Genomic DNA, 26,798 nt, shown 5'->3' with positions numbered 1-26,798 from the left:
GGTCAGACTTGATACAATAGTACTTGACGGTCGCCCATACTCGTATTTATGGCTAGCGGATTGGAAGATCATAGTGTTGGAAAAAAAGATACGCGGCAAACTGACCTCGGCTTCGACGGCAAATCCTGCTTCGGCCTCCGTGTGATACTCAAAGAAAGGCTCGCTACCATCTTCTGGCATCTCTTGGTTGGCAATCATGAGTTCATGATGTTCCTCATGCGAGAGCCGTGAACCAGGTTCGAATTCTTTCTGGGAGAACAGCGTTGGGTACACACGCATGGTCTCCAGTGCAATTGTGATAGCATGCTATTAAACAGTCATGTTAGTAGACCATAGGCACTCAACCGTCTGGCAAAAAGATAATGCAACATCTGTACTTACTGCAAACTCGTGAAATAGTGTCGCGGCGAGGGCAAAGGAGCACGTCAGCTTCTCCGCCTGGGTAAAATTTGGTGATAGAAGCGGCCAGATGATTTCGGCAGCGACTTCTATTCTGATTCTCCAGTTGCTGCTCAGCGTTTTTATGTCAGGCGCAACATCGATCCGCCCCATCAAGTTGGTCCAGGCAAAATGTCTTGAGCTGCATCTGCCATCTTGGTCGCGATACGCCGAGCCCACCACCAACTCCAGGCGCTCCTCCAGAATAGTCTGGACCCACTCTACAGAGTTGAATCCTAGGTCGTGTAGTCTTGCAAGACATGCCCAGGATTTGTTCGGGTCCACTTCTGCAAACCACGCGATGCGCTGTCTCTTGCCAGCGGCCCTGCGTCCCCAGAGAATTACTTGGTCGAAAGGCCGCTGGCTACGGTAGTCCATCATGCTGGTAAAGACTGGTGCATCCAACCGCAGGAACCGAGTCAGGAGTTGTAATGCTGGCTGCAGGGCGGTCCAGACGGTGTCGTCATGCTACAGCGTTGCGAGGGATTTTCGTTAGCCAAAGAACAGTGACAACCTCCAAAGGGCTTCTGTGGGAAAACGAGCAAAGAAGGGAAGACAATACCGCCGACCATTCCCCTCTGTTCCCGCCAAAAGACCACAATAATTTTGGCGTGTCTATATCGTCGCCTCGATCCTCGGTTGTAATCCACTTTTCTCGCCTAAGAAGCCTAAGTCGTCGATGAACTTTTTATTTTAGCATTTGCACAAATTATCTTTCTTCTAAAACAAATTTCCAATGACTTACGGGTGCAAAACGCCTTGGAGGTCGTACCCGACGTCGTCTCGAAAATGAAGTACTTTCTGAGCGAGCAACTGTGTGACGGTTTCAATTTGTTAAAAATCGCAAAACAGCCGCAGCTGGCAAACCCGCTATTGAGTAGCCAAACTCACCTCGTCAGTGGTAAACTCGTTGAAGTAGGCTCTTTGATACTCCTGATCGTCTCTGATCTGATTGTGAAACAGTAGCAGCTTCTCGTAAACCTCGGAAGGATCTTGCTGCTGTGCATCTTCACTGGCCCTTGACCGCTCGAGCAAAAAATCCTCGAAGCTCTGTCCAGCGGCTACGTTGGGCGCGTTCTCCGGACTCTGATACTCATGGTCGTAAACCCACTTGTAGTACTTCATGTCCACAAAGCTCTTTTCTGTACCGTTTGGAGTCGTGATCGGCTTATCCAACAGGACCTTTCTTGATACCGAGTCGAGAGGCGATAGTCTTGACCTGCCATCCTGTCTTTTGGGATAGATGCCGTAACGCTTTGCCATCTCCGTAGGGTTGTAGAAGGAGTCAACCATTGCCTGTGCAGGCCGAAGGCGGGACCAGAAGCTGGATTTCCACCGCTGAAAGGTGATTTCGTCCTCCCCCTCGACGCCAAAGTATTCCTTGTCGGGATCGAATCTCGGAGAGGTCCACGTGGGAATATATTCAACGTAGCTGAACACCCCCTTGAAGTCGTCTTTCTGAGGCGGCGGTCTCAGTGGTTTGGGTGCACTTGGATCCTTCTGCACATTTCGCGCACTCTTCCTCCAATCGATGCTATCCAGCATCTCTTTCGAAACTTGGTCCCAATTCCAACGCAATGCCGTTTCCCAGTCGTCATCATCGGGATCGCTCGCGATTGAGTATTCATCTCCGCTACTTCCTGTGATGACCCGGTCAATTGGCGATTCCGAGTCACTATCATCTGGCGGATTCTGGATGCTGTCGAACGCCTCTTGAGCAGTTACCCTCCAGGCATCCTGCTGGTCGGGTGCCGACGAAGCCATTTTCGCAGCGGTCGCTCGCTTGTGCTTGAACTGTGGCGATGGGTGCCGTAGTCAGTTGTTCGATTGCAATGTGGCTCACAAGAGAAAGTGGAACAGGATGTAGAGTATTTGCCTTGTCGCAAATGATGCATCATGGGATAATAAAGCATGGATCCTGCCGAGAGCAATGTCGTCTCTACACAAAGAAGAACTGATAGGTCGCCTGAAAACATCATGTCCAGTGGCAGCATTGTGCAAGTCCACATGTGTACAAAGGCGGCGTGGCTCCAGCGATGAACAGCACATATTCGGCACAAGGAGTGCCTAGAAGACGGAATAGTTCGCAATCTGCAAGCGCTATGAACGGCGCCGGGGTGCTGCATTCGGATCAGAATCTAGGTGTAGTCTGTGGAATGCGTGCAACGGGGAAGGAAAAAAAAAAAAAAGCAAGCTAGCTGGTGCCTTTGTTCACAATCGGTGAGTATGTTCAATTTTGTAGCCGAATTCGAATTGGGATGAAAAATGTGCGATTGGACAAGACAATAAAGAAGTCCCATAGAATTCGAAGACAAAGAAGAATTACCGAACTCAACTCAACCATCGGTTAGGTAGATTTCGAGGCAGCAAGGACTGCATGTTCGCTCATGATGCGATTCAGACCCTCCCGCTGCACGCAATTCTCAAAGGCAAAGCTGCGTGCGCATTCCTCGAGATCTTCGAAGCTCATGTCCTCAAAGAGCTTCGCAAACTCGATGGAAAAACTTCCCGAGACAAATATCTCCATCACAGACCGGTAAACGTGTCGCGTCGTGTCCCATGTCGTCGGGTACACGTGTTTTGCGGCAGGCGCATTGCTGTCAATCCAGTCGACCAGCGGGGCTACCAAGGCTTCGAGTTCTGGATTAGGAGATCGGCCCCAGGCGTCCAGATTGAGTCGGCGCTTCTTTTCTAGGAACGAGCCAATGGTGCGCATGTACTTGCTCTTTGGGTCAGTGTATACCATACCCTGAAACCCAACGTCTTTGTAGAGCCAAATGCTCCATGGTATAGCATGTTTGTCATAGACGTTCAGCTGAGCGCCGAGGAGTGCGTAGCGTTCAGAGTTGATCTCATCGGCATCCGGGTTCTTTGCGGGATCTTCGTAAACAGGGCCAAACTCTCCGTTCCAAATGGGCACAGAGTGTTCATGTTGGAATTTGGCCTTGCGCAGGAACTGACTCTCGAGTTTCTGGAGCTGCTCCGGGGTTCCTTTGTAGCGGTCACCCATGGGAAAGCCCATTAGGCTGTAGTCGTGCAAAGCGTAGACAGAGTTGGGGACCACGCGATCAAAGTGCTTCCACTCGATCGAGAAGGTGTTGCCATCCAGGTACAAAATATGATCCGGGTCTATCTTGCGAATCGCAACTTCGAGCCTGTCGTAGAACGCTGGTAGGCGCGCATGTTTCTCATCTGCCGGCTCATTGATCGGATTATAGCCTGCTATCCATGGGTTGCCTTTGTAATGGTGGGCAAGCTGTTCCCAAAGCCACACTACACGGTCCTGAAACTCCTTGAAGTCCCAGAAGGCGGCATAGGCGGAGATATTGTCTGAGTGCCAGCTTGGGTTCTGGCCTCCTGGAAGGCTGTGCAAGTCTAAGATCGTGTAGATGTTGTGTTTGGCACACTGAAAGGATTATCCTGTTAGCAACGCAGTGAGACGTTTTCGCTACAGCAACAAGAGATGGACTGGGACCATACTAGGTCTATCACACGGTCAAGATGCTTGAAACCGCTGCTCTTCAGGACACCTGGGTTCATGTCATCCTCGAAATGTCTGTAGTTGAACGGGATACGGATACAATTCAAGCCCAGTGATGCAAAAAATCGAGCATCGGCATCAGTGAAGAAGTCTGTTGTGAACACATCAGATGCTATGCAAACACGCGGGAGTCGTGCCGCTATCGAACTGACATTCCAGAAACTTGTCGAAAAAGAAGTCATACTTCTCTTGTCCCAGCACCTCGAGCATGGCCGCCCGATGCTGTCGTTCGTGGCCTGCATCAAAACGATTGTTATTAGCATCGATGAGTCTGGGCCGGGCACATTGTGCAACAACAGTACTTACCAGGAAAGCCGGTAATGAAGTTTTCCATTTTCATCCATCCCCCCAAGCCGGCGCCACGGAGGACGACCGGATTGTCTTTACCGTCGACCACTTGGTCACCAACCACCCGAAGAATACCATTCGACATTGCGAGTCGTTTAATAGAGAATTGGCCACCTTTTGTTGGGAGAAGGGGGCTCGCCGCCTTCAATAGGAATTGATAGACTGGCTCACTGAGAAGTTCTCAATCCGAGTAGAAGCAGAACAATGCAGACATTTTCCTAGCAGGCAACCTTGCTCAACGACACTGAGCGAAAAGAGGGGAAAGGTGCAGCCAGCCGGAGGCCATTGTGCTGAATCCCTCTCCGCATCTCGGTATTCGGGGTAATGAGCGCGTAATGTACGACATGCAGAACAATCTACGAGATTGGAAGCAAAGACCGACAGAGAACACTGGTTTTTGCGGCCCTTTTGTTTGAACTTTTCATGCGGGTTCGAAAGGCTGATCGAGAGATAATTTTCCATTCGCGTGCAGAGATTTGGCAAAAGGTCAAAGGAATCTTGTCTCGGGTTTCTTACCCGACCAGAACAAGAAGTTGCAGGTAAAAAGTAGTCAGATCGGTTTCGGGGTGCACGAGCAAGGAATGCATTCCAGTGAAATGTGACACGTGACTAGAAGTATGACATTTGAATTTGGCAGCAACATCAAATTAATTAGCGAGGCATACTGAGGGCGAAGCCTAAAGGGAGGAAAGCGCGTAGGCTATTCTGTACCAGATCGATCTTTAAAACGTTTCTCGTACGTTTGTTGGTCAGTTTTTTTTTTGTCTTTATTTTTTCCTTAAAAAAAAAAAAAAAAAAAGACGCAAATACAATCGTAACAGCGTTGGAAGGAGTGGTGGTGGATGTGGTAAGCCCTCTGCAAAAGCCCCTTACGCAACGTAACAGCTTACGCGCGAGCTTCGCTGACTCCTTTGGATATGGCCTGCCGCCACGGCCGACTTTCTATGTTAATTACAAACGATTTAAGAAAGATTTTGTCGGTGGTCAGCTTTGCATATATTTGAGCTCCCTGAGTATGAGAGTCATTAGCAAAATGCATATTTGTGCCATGGACGATGGATGCACTCTACTGAGTACGGTTGTCATTAAATCACGCCGGCGGTCAGTATCGTTCCTTGCATAGGTCCGTCGTCTCAAGTTGCATCTTTTACCGACGGTTATCTGCGGATGTTTTCTTATCAAAAGGATATGCTATATGACCGTAAACTGTGCCGGATACTTTTGCTTGGTAGTGACGGGTCCTGGCGAAGCTGGTTGGTATTTATTTCAGTAAATTCCCTAACTTTATCAGATGCTGATGTGGGAAATGAAGTGTCAGCTATATCTTGTCAATACCAAAAAACACCCTCAAGTCCACAAGTCAACAACACCACACGGCCGCTTGTCCTCAAGGGTTAGGACTTCGGAATAAACGGTGTGCCTGGCTGAGGCAAGGGACGAAAGTATAATGTCCTTAGGGTAGCAATGTGGGACATGTGTAGATAGATTATTTGGTGTTCTTGTCATGTTTTTCAGGGAGCTTGTTTTCGGGAACTCCTTGCATGTGTCAGTCTGCAACGGTCTCATGTACACCCTGGCCACCAGGGAGGCAAAAACTCCGCGGTAAAAGGACAGATAAATCCTTACCACAGACGGATAGACAGTGTGTGCCATGTTTTGCGATTACTCCCGGGAATAAATTACCACTGTATGGATCAAAGGTCCAAAGAACGATGGGCTAATCTAAATTTTCACAATGCCGTCAGCAACCCCAACATATTCTACGAAAGATGTCAGTATCTCAAACAGTACGCAGGCATAGCCGGGGCCAGCTCGGCTTTGGCACCATGTCTGCTCGCTAATCAAGAAAGACTGTAAGAATTGCGGGGGAATGCAAGAACTTTTTGCCTCCCAGTCAAACTTTTCGTGGGGCTGGACCGGCGGCATAACCGGGCAGGTTGCCAGGGAGGCGAGGAAGTTTTGCTGGCAAAATCACAGGGAAAATTTTGTTTGACATTTTTCAAGGGGAAAATTTTTTCTTTTGCGCCCCTCGATATCCGGGGGCGGGCAGTGCAATCCCGCACTGCGGCTTCACCGCCTTGAGCCAAATTTGGCTAACGGCGTCTTGATAAGAGGCAAATCCCTGTTGGGTTCGACTCAAAAAGCGCAACCTGCGGGCCAATCGATGGAGGGGCAATAAGGCGCCCCACTAAAAAGTTTTTTGAGAAATCTGTGGCATTTTCAAGTCGGGCTCCCTCTCTTAAAAGGCCACTGTCCTCGCCCTGACCCCTCCAACTCTGCCTGCCCTGCCCTTTTTTTTTCTCTCGCAATCTCCCCTCTGTCATTTTCTTCTTTTCTTTTCCTCGTTTGGTTCCTCCCAGCAGGATACACAGATTGCAGGTTCATCACTACTTCCGTTGCGAAGTTGCTATTCTGCCTGGTTTCGTGTTGGACTCTCCTCTCCAAGAGACCAACGCCACCACCCTACAGTCGACCCTTTGGTGCCAAAGTAGAGCAGAACTGATCTTCGACCCTCCATCGAAGTTCTCTTCCGCGGGCTCCGGCGACGACTATCTTTTTTTTCGATACCCACGATAGACGATTGGACGGTTTATTGATAGACCTCCCAATAACACGACAAACCCCCCACCATCACCTCCGAATCCTTATCATAATACCTACAAAATGTCTTCCAAGGAAAACGCCCAGTCCCTCAAGGTTTTGGACGAGCTCATGCAGAAGCTTACCATCTCCAAGGAGGCTGACGCTATCAAGGAGTCTTCTATCGCTCTGGCCACGTTCTTGAACGGCCGCATTGAGGACTGCGATACTCCCACCAAGTAAGCAGACATCCCACCAATATTTCCCCTCCAGCCCAAAATTTCACTCCCCGCTGTTGCACCTTGTGGCCAGGGGTTGTCACGGAGGGCCGCAGAAAACACCCATGCCCCTGGAAAGGGAAAAAAAAAAATTGTTGCGCGGGGCGAATAGGCCTGCTGTGGCGTTTTTGATTGGCTGTGACGCGCGCTCAGGCGGCGACCCTGCGGCGGCGACCCGCTGAACATCCACCTTTCTTACCCCTCCAAAAAATCTGCGCAGATAGTTGTATATTTTTGATTTTAGTGGATCTTGGCGCTGACCCTCTTGCTCTTTTCAGGACCATCGAGGCTCTCAAGAAGCAGCTCGGCAACAAGAAGGATGCCGCGGTTCGCGAGAAGGCTCTTTGCGCCATCCAGGCCATCGCTCAACACTCTGATGTTTCGGCTCACGTCGAGCCTTTCCTGGTTGTCCTTCTGCCGAGCGTGTTCGCCGCTGCCGGCGACAAGATCACCTCCGTCAAGAATGCAGCACTTGCTGCCGCTTCCGCAATTGCTGAGGCAATCAACCCCAACGCCGTCAAGGCCGCCCTCCCTCACCTGATTGAGTCGCTACAGACCGCCCAGAAGTGGCCTGAAAAGATTGCTGTTCTCGACTTCATCGAGACTCTTGTCAAGACCGCCCCCGCCCAGACTGCCCTTCGTGTTCCCGACCTCATCCCCGTCGTTGGCGACGCCATGTGGGACACCAAGAAGGAGGTTAAGGAGCATGCCTACAAGATCATGGAGAACATTTGCAGCTTGATTGTCAACAGGGATATCGAGCGCTTCATTCCTGAGCTCATCAAGTGTATCGCCAAGCCCGAGAACGTCCCCGAGACCGTCCACTTGCTGGGTGCCACCACCTTCGTCACGGAGGTCACTGAGCCCACCCTGGCCTTGATGGTTCCTCTCCTGGAGCGTGGTCTTCAGGAGCGTGACACTGCCATCAAGCGTAAGGCGGCCGTCATCGTCGACAACATGTGCAAGCTCGTCGACGACCCCAACATCGTCGCCGCCTTCCTTCCCAGGCTCATGCCCAACCTGGAGAAGAACTACGAGAACATGGCCGACCCCGAGGCTCGTGAGAAGACCAAGCAGGGTCTTGACACTCTTATCCGCGTCGGTAACGTCGTTGACGGCAAGATCCCTGAACGCCGCAACGACGGTGACGTTGCCACCGTCGCCGCCCACGTCCGGGACGTTCTCTCCAGCGAGAAGGATGCCAAGGCTGAGAAGTTCGCTCCTGTTATCGAGTACATTGCCGCCATTGGTGGCCAGCTCGTCGACGAGAAGGAGGTTGATGCCGCTGCCTGGGCCACTGCCCTTAAGCCTTACGTCAGCGTCATTGTTGGCGATGCCAAGGCTGAGGGCATTGTCGAGGCCCTCCGCAAGAAGGCTTCCCCCGGTCTTGCCGATGCTGAGGAGGAGGAGGCTGACGACGAGGAGGGAGAGGACCTGTGCAACTGCACATTCTCGCTCGCCTACGGTGCCAAGATTCTTCTCAACCAGACCCACCTTCGTCTCAAGCGTGGCCAGCGCTACGGTCTTTGCGGTCCCAACGGTTCCGGAAAGTCCACTCTCATGCGCGCCATCAACAATGAGCAGGTCGAGGGCTTCCCCAAGCAGAGCGAGGTCAAGACCGTCTTCGTCGAGCACGACCTGGACTCTGCCGACACTGAGATGACCACCATTGACTGGACCATGAAGAAGTTGGAGGAGGCCAAGGTCACGGTTACCCGCGACGATGTCATCAAGCGCCTCAACGAGTTCGGTTTCACCGACGCCATGGTTTCGGGTGAGATCACCGCTCTGTCTGGTGGTTGGAAGATGAAGCTGGCTTTGTGCCGTGCCGTGTTCGAGTCCCCCGACATTCTGCTGCTCGACGAGCCCACCAACCACTTGGACGTGAAGAACGTGAAGTGGCTCGAGGAGTACCTCCAGAACTCTCCTTGCACCTCCATCATCGTCTCGCACGACTCGGGCTTCCTCGACAACGTCTGCCAGCACATCATTCACTACGAGCGCTTCAAGCTTAAGCGTTACCGTGGTAACCTGAAGGAGTTCGTCAAGAAGTGCCCTTCGGCCAAGTCTTACTACGAGCTTGGCGCTTCCGAGATCGAGTTCACCTTCCCCGAGCCCGGTTTCCTCGAGGGTGTCAAGACCAAGGCCAAGGCCATCCTCCGTGCCACCAAGATGGACTTCCAGTACCCTGGTACCTCCAAGCCCCAGATCAGTGACATCACCTTCCAGTGCTCTCTCGGCTCCCGTATTGCCGTCATTGGTCCCAACGGTGCCGGCAAGTCTACTCTGATCAACGTCCTGACTGGTGAGCTCATCCCCACTGCCGGTGAGATCTACCAGCACGAGAACATCCGTATCGCCTACATCAAGCAGCACGCATTCGCCCACATCGACAACCACTTGGACAAGACTCCTTCCGAGTACATTCAGTGGCGTTTCCAGACTGGTGAGGACCGTGAGACCATGGACCGTGCCAACAAGATCATCACTGAGGAGGACGAGAAGGCCATGGACAAGATCTTCAAGGTCGAGGGTACCCAACGCCGCGTCATCGGCATCAACGCCCGCAGAAAGTTCAAGAACTCGTACGAGTACGAGTGCACGTTCGCTCTGGGTGAGAACGTTGGCATGAAGAACGAGCGCTGGGTCCCCATGATGTCAGCAGACAACGCCTGGCTCCCTCGTTCGGAGCTGCTCGCTTCCCACCAGAAGATGGTTGCCGAGGTCGACATGAAGGAAGCTCTTGCCTCTGGTCAGTTCCGTCCTCTGGTCCGTAAGGAGATTGAGAGCCACTGCGCCAACTTCGGTCTCGATGCCGAGCTGGTTTCCCACTCGCGCATGCGTGGTCTGTCCGGTGGTCAGCGTGTCAAGGTCGTCCTTGCCGCCTGCTCGTGGCAGCGTCCTCACCTGATCGTCCTCGACGAGCCTACCAACTACTTGGACCGTGACTCTCTTGGTGCCCTGTCCAAGGCGCTCAAGAAGTTCGAGGGTGGTGTCATCATCATCACTCACTCGTCTGAGTTCACCAAGGACCTGACTGAGGAAGTCTGGGCTGTCGTTGACGGAAAGATGACACCTTCCGGCCACAACTGGGTGCAAGGCCAGGGCTCTGGTCCCCGCCTCAAGGCCGACGAGGGCGAGGAGGAGGAGAAGTTCGACGCCATGGGCAACAAGATTGTCAGCACCAAGAAGGCTAAGAAGCTTACCAGCGCAGAGGCCCGTAAGAAGAAGAAGGAGCGTATGGCCAGGAGGAAGCGTGGTGAGGAGGTTTTCAGCGACGAGGACGAGTAAACTTGTCCAGTCGACAACTTTTTCACGAGCCAACCAACGGCTTTGATCTTTTTTCACGATATTACTGCTTCATGTTACGACTTTGCGGGCTGCATAAAATCATTTGGGTTTCCTTTGTTGGTGTCTTTTTTTTCTGCAGGGCCAAACTAATACCCCCTGCTTCTCCTATTTTCTACGTCGCTGTCGACAGACAGACATTGCGGACTATTAATTCGATCTCCCCTGGCCATGACTTTAGGTGGATTTTGTTGAATCGACGAGGATATGGGAACGGGTGAACAGCGCTTGTCTGCTCTATGGGGACTGGAGACCCCCATGGAGAAGCACAGATGGGCGAGGGTGCTTGTTTCTATGGATTTGGAATTGAGCAACCGGTCTACCTACGGGAAGGACTGGAGATGCCACATATAAAGGCTTTTGTCTGGGAGATGTTCCGATAGATAGATACGAACCTGGCAGATCAAAAATGGGATAGAAAACTTTGTTCATTTTGAGCAGCCTAGTTTCATGGTGTTCACGAATTATGCTTGGCCGAGTATAAGGATATGCCACTTGAGGTGGGCAATTTACCCAGGTTCCAACCTTGGCAAATCCGCACATCTCGACCAGCCAATCCAATGACGGAGTAGATAGACGTCACATGCCTAGCTAGATAAGTATCGCTTCTTTCTATTTGTTGATTCACAGCCACCTGCCCTGGCTTGCCTCTTGCTGTCGGCATCCTGCGCATCAGTCACGAAACTTTTGAAGAAATTGGCCCTTGAATCCTTTTGTGCACCCTACAAGCGAACTAAATGCTCTGCGGTAGTCCCAGCAACATCGGAGTCATAGACGCTCCCCTCACAGATATAGAATGCGGGTCAAGGATTGCTCATACATCACAATGGAACCAACCTTTTTCGCTCGTGGGCAAGGTTTTCTTCAAGTCTAGCAGTGGCGTTGCAGAAGTGGACATGTACCACAAATGGGCACACTAAAGTTGTAGTTTAAATCTTTTATAGCAATTCCTCCAACAATTCAATCAAGACCGAAATTTTTACCCATACAAAACCAAGGATTGGCTATTCAATAGTGTAGGTGTTATATTTATAGAGCGGCTGAACACTTACATATTACAGCTAAGCTTATCTGACTGCTGCCCTTAACTAATAACATTCTTTTTTTTAAAGAAAAGAAACACGTATAACTTATTAGTAAGCGAAATATTTGGATATAAAGTTTCCCTATATGTAAATCAGAACAAAAAGCCTTGTGTGTAAAGAAGAATACAGCATTAAATAGGTGCTTCTTTCGAAGCGTAAAATAAGATCGTTTTTAACTAAACATTTATTTTAATTTTTTACACTGTAAATCTTGATCGGAAAACATCAAAAATAAATACTTAATTACAACAGATTTTGTTTTAGGTTTCGAATAAATTACCTTTTTAATTGTTGTTTCTTCCTTTGTATACATGTTTTCTTTTATAATTTTATTTACGTATAAGATTTAGTTTATACTTAAATATCTCGGTTGCAAACAATTTGTATGCATTTTTGGTTTTTTATTTTTAGAAAAGCATATATTGTTCACTAAAAACAGCAGTTATATAAATTAATCGTAATATATTTGTTCTAAGCCGCTTTACAAAATGCAGGGAGCAGAACGTTTACAGGATTCTTACTCGAATTCTAACAAATAAAGGTAGAAACTTAAACTTGCTTAAAAACCTAATATATTATGCAAAACCTTTTTCGTGCATATCTAGCCTCTACCATCAAATTTCCAATCTCTGCTTTTATCGAAACACAAATTCTGGCTTTTATTGAATTATTGGTTAAATTGTTATAAAAGATTGAACCACAACTTTAGGTATCCACTTCTGGTACACGACTACATGACATACATGTCCAGTTTCGGGCCACCCACTGTAAACCCTTTTTGCTGTTTGGGAAATTGATATTGGGTTTGGTTGCTCTTTTGGTGATGGTGATGTACGCAGTACTAGTGGCCAAACACGGTTTACTTTACGTTTTTTTTCTGCGACTTCCCTGGAAACAGGATGCAGTGCGCCTGCAGTTAGCTATTGCGTATTTTTTTTTTTTTTTTTTTTTTTTTTTTTTTTTTTTTTTTAGTTTGACTTCAGCTTTTTCCGAGTTTTATTCTCGCTCGGGTAATTGTCTCCCACAAATGACCACTCCATGGCTTTTGCCGTCAAGGTTGCGAGGTAACAGCGGAGCTTGGGCAAGGTCCATGATGGGAGGGTTCGATATGTCCAATAGTTTGATTACGTCTCGTAGCGGCGAATATTTGGAGTTGGCGGCTTGAAGCTCTTTTACATGTGCACCGAAACTACGCAGCCATCAGGGTGGATGGAAGGTGCGGGTAGGGAATAGGTATATGCTAAGGAACTAGGTTAACTCTAACATGAGGTTTATGCTGAGAGTTGATGCATTCTATCTCTCCAACCCCCCAGAAAAAAATAGTAAGCAAGCAAGCAAACATGGTTTTTTTTTTTTTTTTTTTTATTTAAGAGTATCGTCCTTAGTTCTCTGCTCTCTCCCTGTTCCCTTTTCTCCTCGTCAGTCGACATCAATTCATCTTGCCCTTAATCAACTTCTCGAAACTCTGCTCCCCTTGCAAAACCCATTCATGGGTTTCACCGACTTGGGGGGTAAGGTGAGACCTTTGAAAATCAGCACTAGGTAAGGAGCAGCTTTCCAGCAAGGAATGCCCATCGATGTACTTGGAAAACATCAAACCTTGTTTTTTTGTGGGCAACAGCAAGTTATACCGCTTGGTCATTATATACAGCCTCGCTCGAAGCCCAAGTCAAGCAAGGCTTGGGCGATTAAGCAGGTACCAAGAATATTGTTTTTGGGAAGAGCATCCCAGCTTGGCCAAGAACAATGTCGAATACACAAAAAGAATCTGCGACACACACAGCCGCTGCTGGCGAGGAGGCAGCCGCAACTGCATACATGAATAGACTTCTTGATATGGCCTTGCAGATCGTCAACTTTTTCAAAACAAACCGACCATGGCGCGTCTACGACCTCAGCCGTCCCACAAACGACCCAGAACTCATGTCTCTATGCCAGCTACAGAGACTTCACCCAAGAGAGCCCATCGTGGTGCCCCCGATCAAATGGAAAACCATCCACCTCGACATTCTGCGGTGCGTCTTCCAACCGAGCGACCGTCTGCTACCAGCTTCAGAACCAGAACACGCCATCTCGGACAATATGGCATCGTGCGCCTGCCACCTGCAGGCGCTCCTGTGCCCGGCCTCAACCAAGCGGGACAGGGCCTCTGCGGTGACGGCACTGTTCACCGGGTTCATGAACAGTACGGACGCTTCCTCTTCTGGGGTGGTTCTCGCCAGGAACTTGCAGCTCGCATATGACCATCTCCAGTCGCCACTGAGCCTCGCGTTTGCGTCCAAGATGAGGCGGCTCACAATTCCAAATGGTGGTTACAAGGTGACGTGTAACGGCGAGCTGCCCCGCGCTTGCCTCCTCAGCCACCTGGCAAAGGGCACGCACACGCACCTCGCCAACCTGGCGTACGTGGACCTGGGATCTGTGATGGAGGAGCGGCGGCAGTGGCGGCTCAAGCACGTGGCGAGGACTTGGGCCGATCCGACCAGGGACCCTTATATCGCCGCGACCATCATCGGGCTCGCGCAGAGGGCCGATCGGGAGACCGGCAGACTGCCGACCCAGGAAGCAAGCGGGCGCGTCTACGAGGATCTGCGGGACGCCAGGGTCTGGTCGTTGGCGAGCATCATGCTGGCAAAGAGGCAGGGGGAGGTGGCGTCGGACCGCGAGATCGCGCAGGCGCTACTGCAGGCCAGGCACATCTGTCTGCTGTATCAGGCGGCGCGCGCACGGGGTCTCGCTGTTGTGCCGGGGCAGGCAGGAGGGTTCCTGCCGCAGGTGCGCGAGCCCACCACCGAGGCCGAGGTGATGTCTGGGATTGTCGACTGCGCCCGCTACGTCGCCGCCGGTGGCCACGTCAGCGAGGAGATGCTGCGGGAGGTGGAGGAGCTCAAGGCGGCGAGGAGGCTCGCGCGCAGCGGGCCCGTCAGGCGGCATCGCTGCGTCTGCTTGGCGTCGAGTCCGGCCAACTGGGACAAGTTCGTCGTCTACTCGGCTGACGTCTCGACGGCGTTTTTGGACCGGCTGGAAAGACCGCATGAGGCGCCGCGGGCGGATGTGGGGAGTGGGTTGGAGATCCGGGTTGAGCTGCTTCCGTTGAGGCCCCTTGAGACTTTGCCGAGGCGGCTCGAGTTTCTGCTTCGGTCCCTTGGGTCGCCTCTGGACGGAGAAGGCGCTTGATGGGTTTGCAGCCATGCTTTGGACCTCAAGGTTTGTCCGAGGCCTAATCCTGGGACGTTGGACCGCTGGCCCCTCTCCGAGGCAGATGCCGATATGGGGCTATATGCGAGTTTACGGAGCTGGCGCGTGCTGCATTTGAAGCTCTGACGATTGTGTTTATGAATCATTACATAATTTCTAAATTAGGGGCTGCCTGGCGGGGACAAAAATGGTTTTTTTTATAGTGTTTTATGTATTGTACTTTTTCCACAAGTTGCGAGTTGACAGGATTTAGAGACTATTTTCGGTCGCTAGGGCAAGATCGATTGGTCTTCTGAGCTGTGATACTGCATCATCCATGCGTTCGGCTGCCAGCTACTTGCGACGGCAGTTGGCCTTTATCCAACTGTTGTTGCTGGTGAACGAAAATTGTCTATGTCAACAAGTACTGCTGACAGCAAACAGCAGCCAGCGCACTGGGTAATATCCCGCAGCCTCCCAAACTCGGCGATCATGCGACGGCATTCAGCCACAGGACTGCATAGAAATGAAAGGTCGACCAAAATCTCTGCATGAGCGTAGACAATATAATTAGCAACGGTCAGGCCAGAACCGTGACTGAATGAAGGCCTGTCCAGAACAAAAGGATGACTGATCAGTTCGAATAACATGTATAAGCATACAAATTCACTTGGATCATTGGATGCAAAACCCAGAAGAGACCACGCGACCCATGATAAAGCTCTGTTACAAAGTGTTTTTTTGGATTCAACCAAGCTGCCGAGGAATGTAATGCGAGGCTGAGAAAAGACTTGTCGTGAGGTTTCCAGTCCAAATTAGTGACGATTTCTTATGCATTTACTGTTTGTGGTTTAGAGGTGCATTGAGGAAGAAAGCATGTATTAATGGCATGGGTATATGTATACCCACCCAGTCCTTAAACACTCCTTTGCACACATTTACCGGTTTACGTCAGCTCAAATGACAAGACAATTTTGGGTAAATGGCACCATGTCAATTGGTTGCTGTCTTGTTTCGGATAATGCTACGGCACTTTAGATTAAAAATCCAGGGTTCAGACGTCAAAACACCCCCAGAAAAATGAGTTGATGATGTGCATGGACGTGAATGGGCGACTCGTACCCGAACGCCAGAGTTTATGTAAAAAAAAAAAAAAAAAAAGAAAAAGAAGAAAAAAACGAGAACATGAAGTTATTCAGACCTCGAGATGAAATCATATATATAGGAGCACTTTTTGTCCCTCAAATCATGTAGTTTCATTTCCTTCCTCATGCTATCTCCTTCCACATCTTCGCAACCTGTCTTTCTTTTGTATCCTTCTTTCTTCTTTATACCTCCGTGCCCAAAATGATCTTTTCCCGGCTGTTCCAGCTTGCTCTCATCACGAGCCTGAGCCCCCTGGCTCTTGCTGATGTCCTTGTCAGCCACGGCGAGAACAACGCCGGCATTGTGGCTCGCGGGGTTGATTCGGGTATGGAAAAGCCGGCTTCTCCTGCGCTGATCGCTCGCAGCGACTCCAAGGACTCCAATGACTCCAAGGCCTCCAAGGACTCCAAGGCCTCCAAGGACTCCAAGGACTCCAAGAAGTCGACCACAACGAAGCCCCCCTTCGACGAGGAGGAGCACAGATGGCTGAGGACGGGCGCAGGCCCCACGGGCCACCTGCACCGCCGCAGCCCGAGCGCCAGCGAGTCTCATGGCCTGCAAGCTCGCAGCGACTCCAAAAGCTCCAAGGACTCCAAGGACTCCAAGGACTCCAATGACTCCAAAAGCTCCAAGGACTCCAAGGATTCCAATGACTCCAAGGACTCCAAGAAGTCGACCACATCGAAGCCCCCGTCACGCGATGACCCCTTTTACGATTCGACTAAAGGTGGATGGTTTTGGCTCCAGAATCGGGGTCTTGAGCGCAGGCAGTCCAAACCCTTCAAGAAAGCCTTGAGTTTCTCTGCCTAGATCAGACTCGGCAACCCATGTAGGGGGGCCAAGCCGCTTTGTGTTTTTCATTCTGGTCTCCGCAATATGAAATGAAAGATATCAAGGTGTACCTCTTTTTTTTTATTTTTGTTTTCTTTCTTTTGTCTTGTTTTCCTTTTTGGTTGTTTTCTCCCTCTTTTTTTTTTGGTCTTATTCCGCTCTTTCTAGCTCCTTTATACTGCCCCTTACTTGGAGTCCTTGCATTGTTTTCACAGGTTTTTGTCTAGCTGGCTTCGTCGGGCTTCATGCTGGTGCTTTGCGTTGAATATCATGGGGGTTGACGCATGCGATAGATTTGAATGTGCTCTTGAGTTACACCCAAAATTGAACCCAAACTGTGAATCAGTGCTCAGTCTCCTTTCGTGTTTAGTCTCTCGGTTTTTGGTTCTGCTCTGTTGAGTACTGCCTGGCTGGTTTTTATGACACTGTTGGGTTGTCAGATACATGCGCCTTTGGTTGCCGCAGCAATTCTTGGGCAATCTTTGCCTGTGTGCTGGAGAGCCCTGCTTTGGAAGCTCACCTCATGAACGAGCAGATTAGTGTCGATGATTCATCTAATCCTGAGAAGAGGGAAACCTTGGCAAGAACCTCGTCAAAGTTGACACTTATTTCCCTTATATCCGTTCAGGGAGCGACTCTAACAAACTGCAAGAATTTGCCTCAGGGCGATGTCTTGTGAATGGCCTCAAACTTCCTCCTTGTAGTGAATTATCCGTCTGAAAATCTTTATCATTGATCCAGCCATTCGACCTAGCGTTCAACGCATACAATCTGGGCCTGGGCAGAGGGCTATGCCTCGTTCCCAGGATGCCACCAGCCTCCCAGCTGCAGGTTCTCTTGGTCAACTTGTCTCGACCAGGAGGGGTTTGCCTGTCGCATAGAAATTCATTTGGGTTCTGCACAAATCAAGGCGTCCCCTGCTCTGAATCACACGCCCATGTCTATTTCATGGAGAAAAAGCAATGGAAACGGGTGGCCATGATGTGGCCTGTGGCCCTCTAGGAAAAGCAAGTTCATTACCCCAACCTCGCCTTGGGCCCAACCTTGGACCCTTAAGAACCCAAATATCCCGGGTTTTTTCAGACATTTCTTTTTCTTTCTTTTCATCTGGGCCAGACGCACATCCATGTTCTCTAGCGTCGCGACTTGAATAATCAGCGCTTGTCTCACAACCAGCTGGTTGTCTGACTTGTTGTCCAAGAAACTCAAGATAAACTTAAACTTGTACGATAGAATCGAGTCTGGTATAAAAGATGGCTACCTGCCTGATCTGCAGTTTCTGGCTTGTCAGACGTGAGATTCAGTCAGGTATCTTGTTCCAAGTCGGTCATTGCAAACCACCATAGCCACTTCTTTCCGGTTGATGCTACCTCGAGAAGCACCAGGAACAGTGAAATCCGCAAAGTTACAACAAAGATGGCGCGGCTCTTTTGCATGATCGGCGCCGTCATCGCAGCCATCTCGATCGTGCAGGCCCAACTCTCAAAGCCGGCTCTGCGCAACAGCCTCGACGCCTTCTGGCCACAGCTGCAAAGGAGGTTGCGAAATCCCGGGTATCGCATCATCCAGTGGCCGAGGGGAATCATAGCACAGGGCTGCAAGGACCTAGCCGGCCGGGAAGGCCTCAACGCAGAGGTCATTACGACGTACGAGGTGCTTTATGGTGACGTAAGTAGTCTTTTTTTTTCTTCTTCTTCTCTCTATGCCCATGTTTGTTTTGGTGAGAAAATACAAATCAAAAGCGGGACAGTCTAACGTCCTTGTCATGGATTTCACCCGACCTCTTTTCGTCGACATAAAAACAGTGCAGCATCCCCTGGCTCCTCTGCCGACACCCAGACAGCAAGACTTCGATCGAGACCTTTGCGCTGCGCTTCGGCCAGGTTCCCGTGCGGATGAGGCAGTTCACCAAGGAGGCGCTCTTTGTGCCCGACAACAGCACGCACGCCTACGCGCTGGGCAACCAGCTCGTCTTCTTCAACCAGGTCGACTCCATCGGCGTGTACCTGCACGAGGTGGCGCACACGGTGGACTTTGGGTCCGGATACGCGGTCGAGGGACAGCTGGCGGGTGAGTATCAATGCCGAGGACACTAGGGACGCTCTTTTTTTTTGGTTTGTTTGTTTGTTTCCTGGGTACGACAGAGACAAAAAAAGCTGACAAAGCCCGGCGCTACTTTGCCAAAACACACGACTCTCCCCCCAGCGAACCAAATCTGGCTCAGCGCATACGCAAACGACAGCGCCGTGCCCGACGCGTACGCGCGGTCCAGCCAGGTCGAGAACGTGGCGCAGTTCCCGGCCCTCGCGCTCTTCGACCGCCTCGTCCCCGGCGGCGCGCGCACGGTCGAGTCCAAAGTCGGCCGGATCGCGAGGCAGATGGCCACGCTCAAGGACCAGGCGAGGCGGGGCGACTATGGCGGGAGGCTGCTGGGGCAGAGGGAGTCTTGTAGCGCGCGGTGAGTTTTGTTTTTCTATTTTCTTGTTACGATGGACTTTTAACCCCCTCTTGCAACTGTTTTGTGTTTTGCTAGAGTTGTGGTGTCGAGATGCTAATTGTTGCCGCCGTCTGGGAGGGGGTTTTTTTTTCTCTTCAGATTCCCGAATAGTCAGCCGGTCGTCGCGACGCACGAAATGGAAATCCTGGTTTTTAACGAATTCATGGCCGCTAGGGACGATAGCATCGAGGCACAGAGGATGAGGGCGGCAAAGTGTGGGGTGGAAATCATGGCAGAGGCGATGGATGTTATGGAACAGACTAGGTGTTGGGGTGAGCATGGAGCCTTCAACTGGACCGAAGGTACAGCGGGTTCAAGCGATTAAACGCCTGAACTGAAACCTTGTTTTAATGATTGGCGTAAAAGTATGATAGTGGTCTGGTTAGGCGACAGCTTAGATATAGTTAAATTAATTGCTGCTAAACGGTCTAAAACTAGGTTGTTGATATTCTATATAGACTACACAAGTCCTCATGCAGGGGACGCGTTGAAATGAATAGTGTATGTGTTTGGTGTATTTTTAAATGAACTGTAGTATTTACCAACGTTATGTAACTTGGTCATCCCTTTATGCCGAGCACCGCCCTCCGGCTCTACACTTGACGGACCCTAAACTCAAACATGTCATTCGACGACACCGAGTTCCGATCCCTCATCTTGTTGGCCGTCTCCACTCCCGCCACAGGCACTCGGTACTCGAACTGCTTCCCTGGCTCAGGAGTCCGGCCGTCGGGCATCGGGTAAGGGAACGGCAGGTACTCTGGCATCAGACCGAGCTGGCGCAGCACGGTACCCTGATCCCACGCGATGTGTTCATGGAACAGCCTGTCGCCGCGGATGTTGACTACGGCGGTGAAGGGGATCTCTAGCTTCTTGCCGGTTGGCGGGATGCCAGGGACTCTGTTTTGCGGCCGAGTCTGGGGGTGAGTCTATGCTGAAAAGAAAGTATTGTCATGGCATCAAGGGGCAAAGCACGAGGGAACTATAATCACATACAGCCAGTCTATCTCGAGGTTGTGGGTGCACTTGAAAATGAACTCGTCAATCACGCGGTCGATGGCCACGGAGCGGCTGACCAGCTCCAGCTCGGCGTCGGAGGCGTTGCTGAAGATGAAGTGGGAGCGGTAGAAGCTCGTCAGGGGTCCCCGTCCCACACCACCGGTGAGCTTGTCGTTGGTTTGTGCTGTCAGTGACGCCGTGGAGTATATATATATATATATATATATATATATAACATGGTGGGTTGAACAAAGACTAAATTCTACAGTAAACAACATACCACAGGCACGTGATTGACATACGGCTCCTGCACCATGGTGCTCATGGTGTGCTCGGCCGACCTGTCTACAAACTCGTAGTGGCAGTGCTCGTCCCAGATCTGCTCGAGGTCAAAGTTGGGCCCGCCCATGTGCCGCTTGAGGAGCGTCAGGTTGCGCGTGTGCGAGAGGGCCTCTGTCGTGTAGCTCCAGCTTGGCTGGAAGGGCGTCGCAAAGCCGTGGCTGCAGGTTCCAGGGTAGTGGTATGCAGTGAGCGCTTCGGAGCGAACCGGACGCGCGGTGGGCTTGCCGGCGACATGGTGGATCGTGGGCACTGGTGTTGTGGCGAGTGGCTGTTCCTGAGACATGTCGGTATAGATTGCGACTGCTGCTATGGCTGAGACTCTGTTGAGGGATTCAGCAGATAGGTTCCAGGCGTGAGGATCGTATGCTGGAGGTCAGATAGTCAGTCAGTGATGTTCGTCTCTGAGGGGTTTGAGAGTCCGATATGGGGTTTTTTTTTTTGACGGCGATATAGTGCAGGTACACAGCCTTGGCATGGCACGAAGAACCGTACCAACGACGCCTATTTTATCCTTGGGCTGGCATCCTTCACACCCAGCCAGCCCATCCACGGCCAGCGACACGGCGGCGGCTGCATCTCCTTCGAGGGCCCTGCGCTGTATCTCGACGACAGCGTACCCCTCCTCGGCCCATTTGACCAGCAGCGAAGGGACGCCCTGAGCAATTGTCAGTTGGTCATCGTGGTCCGACACCAGCAGGATAATTCCGGGACCATGTCCTCGGCGACTCAGTGGGGCGAGCAAGGACACCCCGGAGCCGATGCTTTTGAGGTTTGTGGCTGGGAGTGGCGGGGGCGGCTTGGAGATGTCGCTGTATGTGGACATTTTCTGAATTCTAAATTTTGCTGGTAGTCGTGCCGATTCGTGCTGCCAAGAAATAGTATGATTGAGTGGAAAGTTGGTTGACCAGGGAGGAGAAAATAGAAAAAAAAAGAGAAGTGGATACCTATTGATAGCTCTTTTCTTGACCAAACTCCAGAATGCGGGGGTCAATATCCGGCGATCGGGTCCAATCTTCTGCCAAGATGGCTCCGGGACCATCACCCAGCTGACCAGCACCGGCACGTCGCCCGCGAGCCCGGGTGTGTCGTTGTGGAACATGGGCGCCGGGTCTTGAGTAAGGATCAAGGGCAAGTTGGAAACGGGATGCTGTTTTTGTGCAGCGTTGGGTTCTTACACTGTGATATAGGGGAAAGCTTTTGACTTGTGGAAAAGAAATCAAATGATACAAGCATTAATTTAGACGTCAAGTGTCGCAATCATATAAGGCATAGACTTGCAGCCATATGGTCTTTCGGCTCGCACCACAGCCAATATTTGAATTCCAGATGAGCAGTGACTTGTATCAAGGCCATTCAGCAATCTGCTAGCAGCTGTCAATGGCTTCCGCTAGCCATCGCGCCACTTACCGAGCCACACCACGTTTCACTTCAATGACTTCACCTGAGCCGGAGATCACTTGGTGGCAGTCTAATGCTCACATGCCAGCCAAGAATAGGACATCTCCAGCCGGGATTCTACCGGTTGACCGATCCTAGTGTTGAGTAGTGTATATCAGACTTGCGCGTTCAGCTGAGAACGTTGAAGGAATCATGATTTATTGTTCTAGGGCGGTAAAGTAGTTTCCGGGAGATTCCGTTTCCAGTTTACCCCGGTCTTCCTTTCCTCATATTTATCTATGGTATAGTGCTCTTAGTCAAAAATACAGTAGAAATATCAAATCACTAAGCGTATTTTGCAACACACTCAGGCACGCATATATTCCCGCCCATTCAGACCTCGTATTGATTTTATTATGGTCTTCCGGTGCTGAAATATCGTAACAGTCTCGCTTCTTTCGATCCGGCTGCCGGGCTTCCTGGCTACTGATAGCCCGACTGCTGATAATCCAGCTTTGGGTAGATCTGCTGAGATGCCGGGTACTGTGGACCCGCGGCGGGTTGACTGTACGATTGGCCCTGATGGTTTGCCAGGTCTGCGTACTGGGAGGGCTGGCCGGCGAAATATCCTCCCGACTGTGTGCTTGTCTTCTGGGCGATCTTTTCTAAAACAGTCCCGCACTTATGGGCAATTTTGCCGAGCTTTGCCGCGGTGGTCGAGCACTTTTGACGAATGCCTCCCATGTCCCCCGTGGTGGGAGTCTGTGGTAGAAATCTAGGATTGATCTCACGTGCCACGAGGACGGGGTTGGGGTCCGATGCGTGGAGCTCGCCTATCTCGCGGGCCGCAAGCTTGGAATCGAACCCGCGGGGAACGGCCAGGGCCTGTGCGCCCGAGACGGAGACCGCGAGGGCCGTGATTAGGTTGAAAGGCCGCATTTTTAGATTGGGGGTAAAAGTTACTAAAGAGGCAAAGGGGGAATATTATCAAAAAGGTGACTCAGAAACGAAACAAATAAATAACAGAGAATCCAAAAAAAGTAACGGCTGACTGACCCAAAGCGAAATGGGGAAGAACAGAAAAGCCAGCAGTCTTTCCAGAGACCAGAGGGCTCGTCTTTTGTACTCTCCATGTTGAAGGTGAAAGCCGGCAAAAGTTACTTGTTCAGGTCGCTTTGCTCCGTGATCACAGCTAACGCCTTGAGCGGAATTGGATACGCATTTCCTATTATGACCTCTTTCTAAGTATAAGAAAAATGGGGTTGGTAATATCGTCGATCAGCTAGACATTAATCGCATCCGCAGAATTTGACCAGGTGATTTGATCGTCATAGCTTGAGCTGCAGGATACCTTGTTCAGGGTCGAAATTACAAAAATGCCCAAGAGTCGGAGTCCCCGAAGGAACTTTGCCCTTCCATAGGTCAGTCTTGCGATTATTTCCAATGTTTCATATATACAAATGACATGTATTAACAATAATTTCCGTATTAAAAAAGTTTATTTAAGTACTAGAGAACTCAGCTATAACTTGCTATATTGCATTAAATAAAGAATAATCATAATAATAAAGAAGAACAAGGTTGCGAAAACAAGGAAGGAAATTGAGGAGGGTCTTGTATCTGTATCGTCTGTAAGAAATCTGTACGTCTTGGAACTGGAGTAAAACTCTGGCGTCCGACTGATCTGTCAATTACTGTAAAACCTTGGTTGGTAGGCAGAGTCTGCTGCCAGCACTCAAGGTCAGTGGCAAGTTGATAGGAGCTGTGGGTTGATAAGTGCCTTGGCTGAATTCAGATCCCAGTCAATTGAAATAGTCGTCTTGTTACGACATTTTTCTATGCTCTGATATATAGCGATGAATTTCTGTTGTTTTTTTTTTTTGGCCGTTTGCGTTTGCGTTCTTGTCTTCTTGGTGCTTTTGCGAAGCCTGGCAGAATTTGTCTACGCCATCAGTACTTGCTATTGTTTCTGCATTGTAGGCGATCATATTGTACAGAACCGAATCTCCAACAGCCTTCAAAATATTAGAGGCTCGGGCTACTGCTATGTTTGCGGCGGCCAAGAGAGGGGATAAAAAAAAAGGTTATCCATGCCAACAGCGTGGTTCGCGTTCGAAGCTAAACGAATTCTATCATGCATGCTTCAGGAACCGAGCGTGGGCAATCTTGGGCTTCCCAGCTTACCCCGGCCGCGATTTGCTGACTTCTTTCAGGTTGGGTGGTGGCTTGGTGAACAAATGGATGCGAGAGAATGTGCGTGCAGCCCACTATCCGGATGCTGCTGCTGCTGCTGCTGCTGCTGCATCATTCGCTTGGGTTGGGATTCCAGGGTCCCCTCCCACACCTAAGCTTCCTTGCCATTGTGACGTTGGTCGAAACGCGCATCCAAGACTCGAAAGACTTGTAATTAATGACATTCCCTCATGACGAGGTGGCCTTGGTAGGAACCCCTCTTACAAAAAAGAACAAGAAGCGAAAAAAAGACCCCAAGTCCAAGTCTAGAACATCAGCGCACGGGCAAGTGGCAGGTTGCGTCTTCTTCAGCCCTGTCAGCCAATCGGCAGGTTCAGAAGGGCTGGTCCCGTCTCCAGTGATCGGCGCTGGGCCATCAGGCAAGAAGTGCGCTCCTTGTCCGACGGCAAGGGCCCTGACGTCAGTGGGGCAAGCTCCCTGAAAAGAGCTGGTGGGAGATTCCTGTTTTTGAGACGCGAGTGACGAAATACAGGCAGCATGACGGGATGCGATGCGATGAGGGCAAGATGGAATAAATGCGATTGTACCTGCAGATTCTTGTGCCGGCCGTAAGTCGCTGCTGTTGTCAGGTTTATTTTAAATCTGTTCAAGTGTTCCACGATTATTGCCGGAGCGATTTTGGTCAACTTTCAATTTTTGGTCTTGCCATCATCTACTGCAACTACTAGACTCAATCCAAACCAAGCAAAATCTTGGTAACGCAATCTCAAACTTACTCGCATTAATACGACCTGAACTTGGTCCAACACAACCACGAACAAGGCATCAAAATAGATATCCACTTCACCCGAAAAAGAAACCCCCCCAAATAACCCAAATCCAAATCCAAAAATGCCCACCATGCTAGGCCTCACCAACGGCGGAGGACGCTCGGCCTCGCAGTCGTCGTCGGACCAGGACGACGAGCCCAAGAAGAAGCCCCTCAACACCATCAGCCGGCGCAACCACGCCGACGCCCTCAACATGGAGACGCTGCTGTGGCGGGCCATCTGCGACGATCCGCGGTCGGCGGGCGAGTACATCGCCGACGACTGCGTCATGCTCAACCCCGTCAGCTTCGGCACCGAAGACATGATGGAGAGCAAGGAGGACATCATGAAGCAGCTCAAGCACAGCGAGAGGTGGGCCGGCTTCAAGATTGGCGACGACAAGCAGGTCGTCGAGGCCGGGCTCATGGCCGTGACGAACCTCTACCGCATCGCCCTCTTCCGCCAGACCAGGAAGGGGCCCGAGCAGGTCGACGCCCTCGTCCACTCGTGCTGGAGGCAGAACGCCGGTGCCGACTGGCACCTGGTCAGTCACCTTGTTGCGTATGCCGACTGATCTCTTCTTGGGAGGACAAAAGTCGGGGTTTTTGGGACGAGGATGGGATGAGACGCACTGATGGCATCATGAAATGGCCGAGGAGTTGGGGGGATGTTCTTGTTTTGTATTATTTTTTTTTTCTTTCTTTTATTTCTTAATCGCATGTAATCTTGGGGGAGTTTGCCACGCTTTCTAAGCCTTTGTATGTTTTTAATTTCTTAACTATAATTGCATTTCCCACCCATCCTTTTGTTCGACTCAACGTCATCGTCAAATGTGCTGCAGCCTGATCGTGCCGTCATACCTACCGAAAACAAGCCTTCTTTTCGCTCTCTGTAGCCATTTCCAAGAGTAAACAAGGGAACGAAAACGAAAACCAAACAAAAGAATGTTCAAGGCTGAGAGTGAAGCTATTCCCAACACCCAAAGTCCATCCCGTAGCATGACTTGACATTACTCGTTCACCCAGGTTCGGCCTACAAGGCATCCCGAGTGCCATTTAACTTGACAAGGGAGCATAAAGGCAATCTGCGATTCCCACCTAAATTTAGCTGCAAGATAAGCCATTCAAGCATTGCAGCATACCAACGCATTGGGATTGACAGCTTCACAGCCCCATTGCTGGCATTGCCGAAGGCCAAGGGCGGGTCTCTATCAGGAACACCCGCGCAGTAAACCGCGAACTGTTTTCATTCTTGGCCATAAATATCGCTTTTTATAATGATTCGCAATGATCTCTCTACAGCCCCGAACCCAGTGGCTGAGAGCTTAAGTCGACAAACCAACCATGTACGTGCAATTCAGGAATCTACTGAAAGCGCTAGATTGACTCGACTCGATAGCGAAATAGGAATCAGCGCAAACCTTCCTCGTGAGGAATGTAAAGCGGCGGGGCCAAGAAATAAGTAAATTTGATCTCGCTTCATTCCAGCCTTTTGCTTCCCTCCTCATTGATACCCCGCCGTGCTTCACTCTGACAATCTGTCTTGCCTGCACACGAAAACGTTCGTCTTTTGGTAGACAAAGAAAGAAAGAAAAAAAAAAAAAAATCTTTGGCCCCAGTCTCGGTATCCGTGATTCGCACAAAGACTCTTGAGCCGTTCCAAGAGTCACGCTACCCACCAACTTGTAGAACAAAGATCTGTCTTGTCTAGTGAGGCATTTGACTCGGCATCTCAAGGGTAGATTGGCACTTGAACAGCCGGCCCTTCCTCTCTTTCTTTTTGCGCAACCAACGCTTGTTCTGTTCAAAG

The 26,798-nt window shown here is 50.5% G+C and overlaps 10 protein-coding genes across 10 annotated transcripts in view; 5 read left to right on the top strand and 5 right to left on the bottom strand.

Annotated features, from left to right (window-relative positions):
- PpBr36_04205 (uncharacterized protein) overlaps window positions 1–2,202 on the bottom strand; it is a gene marked incomplete at both ends in the record, with an annotated part of 4,835 nt that extends 2,633 nt beyond the window's left edge. The window contains 5 exons of the mRNA XM_029891369.1: window positions 106–306; window positions 382–906; window positions 1,001–1,106; window positions 1,184–1,251; window positions 1,330–2,202. Coding sequence (XP_029749386.1) covers window positions 106–306; window positions 382–906; window positions 1,001–1,106; window positions 1,184–1,251; window positions 1,330–2,202 — 1,773 coding nt within the window. The remainder of the gene's footprint in view (window positions 1–105; window positions 307–381; window positions 907–1,000; window positions 1,107–1,183; window positions 1,252–1,329) is intronic.
- A 583-nt stretch (window positions 2,203–2,785) lies between these two features.
- Window positions 2,786–4,412, bottom strand: PpBr36_04204 (uncharacterized protein; the record flags this gene model as incomplete). The annotated part of the gene is made up of 4 exons (XM_029891368.1): window positions 2,786–3,844; window positions 3,919–4,070; window positions 4,132–4,215; window positions 4,286–4,412. The coding sequence occupies 4 exons, from the start codon at window positions 4,410–4,412 to the stop codon at window positions 2,786–2,788; spliced, it is 1,422 nt and encodes a 473-aa protein (XP_029749385.1).
- Window positions 4,413–6,991: 2,579 nt separating this feature from the next.
- PpBr36_04203 (uncharacterized protein) lies at window positions 6,992–10,476 on the top strand (the record flags this gene model as incomplete). The annotated part of the gene is made up of 2 exons (XM_029891367.1): window positions 6,992–7,146; window positions 7,464–10,476. The coding sequence occupies 2 exons, from the start codon at window positions 6,992–6,994 to the stop codon at window positions 10,474–10,476; spliced, it is 3,168 nt and encodes a 1,055-aa protein (XP_029749384.1).
- Window positions 7,426–10,706, bottom strand: PpBr36_04202 (uncharacterized protein; the record flags this gene model as incomplete). Its single annotated transcript, XM_029891366.1, has 4 exons — window positions 7,426–7,637; window positions 7,743–9,795; window positions 9,853–10,523; window positions 10,673–10,706. 4 exons carry the CDS (start codon window positions 10,704–10,706, stop codon window positions 7,426–7,428), a joined length of 2,970 nt encoding a protein of 989 aa, XP_029749383.1.
- A 2,658-nt stretch (window positions 10,707–13,364) lies between these two features.
- Window positions 13,365–14,795, top strand: PpBr36_04201 (uncharacterized protein; the record flags this gene model as incomplete). The annotated part of the gene is made up of 1 exon (XM_029891365.1): window positions 13,365–14,795. The coding sequence occupies one exon, from the start codon at window positions 13,365–13,367 to the stop codon at window positions 14,793–14,795; it is 1,431 nt and encodes a 476-aa protein (XP_029749382.1).
- Window positions 14,796–16,142: 1,347 nt separating this feature from the next.
- PpBr36_04200 (uncharacterized protein) lies at window positions 16,143–16,751 on the top strand (the record flags this gene model as incomplete). The annotated part of the gene is made up of 1 exon (XM_029891364.1): window positions 16,143–16,751. The coding sequence occupies one exon, from the start codon at window positions 16,143–16,145 to the stop codon at window positions 16,749–16,751; it is 609 nt and encodes a 202-aa protein (XP_029749381.1).
- Window positions 16,752–18,188: 1,437 nt separating this feature from the next.
- Window positions 18,189–19,516, top strand: PpBr36_04199 (uncharacterized protein; the record flags this gene model as incomplete). Its single annotated transcript, XM_029891363.1, has 4 exons — window positions 18,189–18,440; window positions 18,578–18,842; window positions 18,978–19,230; window positions 19,381–19,516. Coding segments are annotated over 4 exons (906 nt in total), but the record flags the coding sequence as incomplete, so codon positions are not given.
- A 346-nt stretch (window positions 19,517–19,862) lies between these two features.
- PpBr36_04198 (uncharacterized protein) lies at window positions 19,863–21,433 on the bottom strand (the record flags this gene model as incomplete). The annotated part of the gene is made up of 4 exons (XM_029891362.1): window positions 19,863–20,169; window positions 20,266–20,435; window positions 20,549–20,976; window positions 21,103–21,433. 4 exons carry the CDS (start codon window positions 21,431–21,433, stop codon window positions 19,863–19,865), a joined length of 1,236 nt encoding a protein of 411 aa, XP_029749441.1.
- A 1,037-nt stretch (window positions 21,434–22,470) lies between these two features.
- On the bottom strand, window positions 22,471–22,926 carry PpBr36_04197 (uncharacterized protein; the record flags this gene model as incomplete). Its single annotated transcript, XM_029891361.1, has 1 exon — window positions 22,471–22,926. The coding sequence occupies one exon, from the start codon at window positions 22,924–22,926 to the stop codon at window positions 22,471–22,473; it is 456 nt and encodes a 151-aa protein (XP_029749323.1).
- Window positions 22,927–25,071: 2,145 nt separating this feature from the next.
- Window positions 25,072–25,563, top strand: PpBr36_04196 (uncharacterized protein; the record flags this gene model as incomplete). The annotated part of the gene is made up of 1 exon (XM_029891360.1): window positions 25,072–25,563. One exon carries the CDS (start codon window positions 25,072–25,074, stop codon window positions 25,561–25,563), a length of 492 nt encoding a protein of 163 aa, XP_029749440.1.
- Window positions 25,564–26,798: the final 1,235 nt, after the last annotated feature.

This window comes from Pyricularia pennisetigena, chromosome 6, assembly GCF_004337985.1.
Source record: "Pyricularia pennisetigena strain Br36 chromosome 6, whole genome shotgun sequence".
NCBI classification, from domain to species: domain Eukaryota; kingdom Fungi; phylum Ascomycota; class Sordariomycetes; order Magnaporthales; family Pyriculariaceae; genus Pyricularia; species Pyricularia pennisetigena.
The sequence above is the reverse complement of the archived record's forward strand: the minus strand, read 5'-3'. Positions and strand labels throughout refer to the sequence as shown.